The 5,000-nt window shown below is 53.1% G+C and overlaps 1 protein-coding gene across 1 annotated transcript in view; it reads left to right on the top strand.

The window, feature by feature from the left end:
- LOC125034775 overlaps positions 1–5,000 on the top strand; it is a 201,249-nt gene that overhangs the window by 115,221 nt on the left and 81,028 nt on the right. The window contains exon 2 of the mRNA XM_047626723.1: positions 2,208–2,434. Within this exon, the coding sequence (XP_047482679.1) occupies positions 2,208–2,434 (227 nt within the window). The remainder of the gene's footprint in view (positions 1–2,207; positions 2,435–5,000) is intronic.

Here is a 5,000-nt window from a genome sequence, read left to right as displayed (position 1 = left end):
ATTCACTTCACTCACTTTGATTTTACTTCTCCTCCTTCTCCTTATTCCATCTCTCTCCTTTTCTTATTTTTCCTTCCTCCTTACATACCCTTGTTCTTCAGACACACATTCCTTCCCTCCCCCTCCCCCCCTCCCCCTCCCCCCTCTCCCCCTGGACGGCGCTTCCCCCGACCCTTCTCCCAACTTATCCCTTTTCCCTAACACGTACCCATCCCTTCCCCCCTAACCCATCTCTTTCCCTTACCCTTTCCCTTAACCCACCCTTTACCCCCATAAACCCATCCCCTAACCCCTTCCCCTAACCTCCCCCCTTACCCCTTCCCCTACCCCCCCCCCCCCTTCTTCCCCCTTAACCCCCCCTTTTCCCTATATTTCCCCAACCTACTTCCTAATTTCCCCTTAACCCCCTTTTTTCCCCATCTTTCCCCTACCTACTTCCTCATCCCCCCCCCCCCGCCCTCAGGAACCCCCTCTCCGCCCTCCGCCCAACCCTCCCGAAGGCGAATCCGCTTCATAGGGCAGTCCGAGGAAGGCGTCAGTAATGATGAAAGTTTTACTGGAAAGGAACGACCGTAACTTCTAGGGAACGGGGGCAGAGGCGTGGGAGCGGGAGAGGGGAGGACGGCGAAATGAAAGGGGGAGAGAGAGGGAGAGAGAGGGAGAGAGAGGGAGAGAGAGGGAGAGAGAGGGAGAGAGAGAGAGAGAGAGAGGGAGAGAGAGAGAGAGAGAAAGAGAGAGAGAGAGAGAGAGAGAGAGAGAGAGAGAAGAGAGAGAGAGAGAGAGAGAGAGAGAGAGAGAGAGAGAGAGAGAGAGAGAGAGAGAGAGAGAGAGAGAGGGAGGGAGGGAGGGAGAGAGAGAGAGAGAGATAAAGAGAGAGAGAGAGAGAGAGAAGAGAGAAAGAGAGAAAGAAGAGAGAAGAGAGAGAAGAGAGAAAGAGAGAAAGAGGAGGAAAGACAGAGAGAAAGAGAGAAAGAGAGAAAGAGAGAGAGTGAGAGAGAGAGAGAGTGAAAGAGAAATAGTGAGAGAGAAATAGTGAGAGAGAAATAGTGAGAGAGAGAGTGAGAGACTGAGAGTAAGAGAGAGAGAGAGAGAGAGAGAGAGAGAGAGAGAGATAAAGTGCGAGAGAGAAAGTGCGAGAGAGAAAGAGATGGAAGAAAGGGAAGAGAGGGAAGAGAGGGAAGAGAGGGAAGAGAGGGAAGAGAGGGAAGAGAGGGGAGAGAGAGGGTGGAGAGAGAAGGGAGAGGGAAGAGAGAGCGAAGCGAGAGGGAAGAGAGAGGGAGGAGAAATAGAGAAAGAGATAGATAGATAGATAGATAGATATTTAGACAGATGATAGATAGACAGAAAGATATATAGATAGATAGACGGAGAGATAAAGAAAGAGAGAAAGAGAAGGAGACCAGTTAATAAAGTAAACCCAAAGGGAAAAAGGCGGAACGGGTAGGCGGGGCGGCGTCTCTCCCTGTTTACTTTTTCTGTCCGATTCTGTCTCACAAATTCTCGCAGCCTTCATTATTTCTAGCTCATGCTACTCTCAATACCACGTGGACAGATAAGATATTCAGACGACCGAGATCAGCCTCGAAGCCCACTGTCTTGAACCTTCAGCTGATTTCTTTACATTTCCTTCTTCTTCCTTAGATCTATTTACCTCGCATTTTCCCTTTCACTCTTACCTTTATCTCCCCCTTCCTCAACCCTTCCTTTCCCCTTATCCCTTTCCTTTCCTTTCTCTGTATCTTTCTCCCTATTCCCTCTTTCCTTTCCTCCAACTCCCCTTATTCCCCTCCTTCCTTCCTCTTATTCTCCTCCTTCTTTCTCCCTCAGCCCCCGCCCCTGCTCTCCCTCAGCCCCCGCCCCTACTTCCCCCCCGCCCCCGCCCCTGCTCTCCCTCAGCCCCCGCCCCTGCTCTCCCTCAGCCCCCGCCCCTACTTCCCCCCCGCCCCCGCCCCCTACTCTCCCCCCCGCCCCGCCCCCTACTCTCCCTCCGCCCCCGCCCCTGCTCTCCCTCAGCCCCCGCCCCTACTTCCCCCCCGCCCCCGCCCCTACTCTCCCCCCGCCCCCGCCCCTACTCTCCCTCAGCCCCCGCCCCTGCTTTCCCTCAGCCCCCGCCCCTGCTTTCCCCCCCCGCCCCTACTTTCCCCCCGCCCCCGCCCCTACTCTCCCTCAGCCGCCGCCCTCTGACCCACGTGCGTCTCCCCCGGCAGGTCGCGCCGTCGGGGTCAAGATCACCAACCTCCTCGTGCCGGCGATGGCGCTCGAAGGGGACGAGATCCGCCTCCGCTGCGACTACGAGGTGGAGGGCGGGTCGTCCTTCTACTCCTTCAAGTGGTACAAGGACGAGAGGGAGTTCTACCGCCACATGCCCTCGTCGATGCAGAGCCCCGAGGACCGCTGCGTCGAGGACAACCCCGTCGCGGGCGTCAACGTCGATGTAAGTAGCGGTGTCGAGGCTCACGCGTGTGGGTCTCCCTTGCTGCTTGGCTCGTCTTCTCGTTCTCTCGTCTCCTCTTAGGCTTGTTCTTTCTTTTGGTCTCTCTATTATTTTTCTTTTCCTTCTTTCTATTATTTTTTTCCTTCTTTCTATTATTTTTTTCCTTCTTTCTACTATTTTTTTCCTTTTTTTTTCTACTTTTCTTATTCTTTTCTTTTTATTATAATTTCCTTTCTTATTCGTGTCTTCTTCATTCTAATTCTCGTTTCTTCCTTCTTATTCCCCTCTCTTTCTTATTCTTTCTTCACCCTTTTTCTTTCTTTCTCGCTATTTTCTTCTCTTTTCCTTCCTTCTTATTCTCCTCTCTTTCTATTCTTTCTTCACCCTTTTTCTTTCATTCTCGCTTTTTTCTTTCTCTTTTCCTTCCTTCTACTTCTTTCTTGTAACATTTTCTCTTCTCCCACTCCATTTTCCCTCCTCCTCCTCCACCCGTTTCTCCTTCATTTTAATCACGAAAACAAACAAAAAAAAAAAAAAAAAAAAAACAGTACACTTTGAACATGTAATAGTATCCCTCTAAAAGATAGAAAACGAGATAAAACGCCGACCATATTCAACATCTTTCACACAGGACGACAACCTCTCTTATTAATGAGATGAAAGTCCGGTCCGTAGTCACCCGCGCTACTAATGATAATAATTCACACATAAGGATGATAGGGGAAGGGAGGGAGAGGGAGAGGGAGAGGGAGAGGGAGAGGGAGAGGGAGAAGGAGAAGGAGAGGGAGAGGGAGAGGGAGAGGGAGAGGGAGAGGGAGAGGGCGTGGTGGGGGGGGGGGCGGGGTGGAGGTAGAGGTGGATGTGGAGGTGGAGGTGGAGGTGGAGGTGGAGGTGGAGGTGGTGGAGGTGGAGGTGGTGGAGGTGGAGGTGGTAGGTGGGAGGTGGAGGTGGAAGGTGGAAGGTGGATGTGGATATGGAGGTGGAGGTGGAGGTGGAGGTGGAGGTGGAAGGTGGGAGGTGGAGGTGGAAGGTGGAAGGTGGATGTGGAGGTGGATGTGGAGGTGGTGGTGGAGGTGGAGGTGGAAGTGGAGGTGGAGGTGGAGGTGGAGGTGGAGGTGGAGGTGAAGGTGGAGGTGGAGGTGGAGGTGGAGGTGGAGGTGGAGGTGGAGGTGGAGGTGGGAGGTGGAGGTGGAGGTGGAGGTGGAGGTGGAGATGAAAAGGAAGGGGGAGATGGAGGGGGAGGTGGAGAGAGAGTGGACGGGGATGGAGAGGTGGAAGGGAAGGGGGAAGTGGAGAGAGAGTGGACGGGGAGGGAGAGGTGGAAGGGAAGGGGGAGGTGGAGAGAGAGTGGACGGGGATGGAGAGGTGGAAGGGAAGGGGGAGGTGGAGAGAGAGTGGACGGGGAGGGAGAGGTGGAAGGGAAGGGGGAGGTGGAAGTGGACGGGGAGGTGGAAGTGGAGGGAGAGGTGATGATAGGGAGGGAGGGAAGGAAGGAAAAGAAGAGGGAGAGGTGGAGAGGAAAGTGGAGGAAAAGGGGGAGGTAGGAAGGGAGGGGGAGGTAGAGGGAGAGGTAATGATAGGGAGGGAGGGAGGGAAAGGAGGGAAAGGGGGGGGGGTGGAAGGGGAGGGAGAGTTGGAGGGCAAGGGGGAGAGGGAGGTGGAGGTAAAGGGAGGAGAGGTTAGGGGGAGGGGGGATGGGCGGGAGAGAGAGAGGAAGATGAGAGGAAGAGAGAGGAGAGAGAAAAGAGGAAGAGGAGGAGGAGGGGAAGAGGAGGAAGAGGAAGAGGAGGAAGGGAAAGAGGAGGAGGAGGAGGAGGAGGAGGAGAGGAGGAGGAGGAGGAGGAGGAGGAGGAGGAGGAGGGAGGAGGAGGAGGAGGAGGAGGGAGGTGGAGGAGGAGGAGGAGGAGGAGGAGGAGGAGGAGGAGGAGGAGGAGGAGGAGGAGGAGGAGGAGGAGGAGGAGGAGGAGGAGGAGGAGGAGGTGGAGGTGGAGGAGGAGGAGGAGGAGGAGGAGGAGGAGGAGGAGGAGGAGGAGGAGGAGGAGGAGGAGGGGAGGAAGAGAGAGGAGGAGGAGGAGGGGGAGGAAGAGAGAGGAGGAGGAGGAAGAAGAGGTAGAGGAGAGAAGGAGGAAAACGAGAAGGAGTAAGGAAAACGAGAAAGGGCGGAGGAAAAGGAAGAGGGTTGAGGGAAGAAGAGAAAGAGGAGGAGGAAAATGGAGAGAAGAGGAGAAGGAGCAGAGTGAGAGGGACAAATGAAAGAGAGAGAAAGAGGACATAACGAAAGAAAGAAAAACAGAGAGATCGGAGAAAAGGAGAGAAAGAAAAATAATTAGAAATTCATCCCGACAGTCCTTAGGGAAATGACGAAGCGGTAGCAAGTTTCATAATAAGGTATACTCTCATTAACCTTTTATTCCTTTCCTCTTCGGTGTGGAAATATCTTGCTGCCATACTTGCTGTCATTTTATTAGATGAAAATTAGAGATGTTACTCCTTCAATTTTTTTTTTTTTTTTTTTTTAATATTTTTCTTTTATTTATTCATTAATATAGTTATTATTATTATTATT

This window comes from Penaeus chinensis, chromosome 18 (genome assembly GCF_019202785.1).
Source record: "Penaeus chinensis breed Huanghai No. 1 chromosome 18, ASM1920278v2, whole genome shotgun sequence".
Taxonomy (NCBI): domain Eukaryota; kingdom Metazoa; phylum Arthropoda; class Malacostraca; order Decapoda; family Penaeidae; genus Penaeus; species Penaeus chinensis.
The sequence above is the reverse complement of the archived record's forward strand: the minus strand, read 5'-3'. Positions and strand labels throughout refer to the sequence as shown.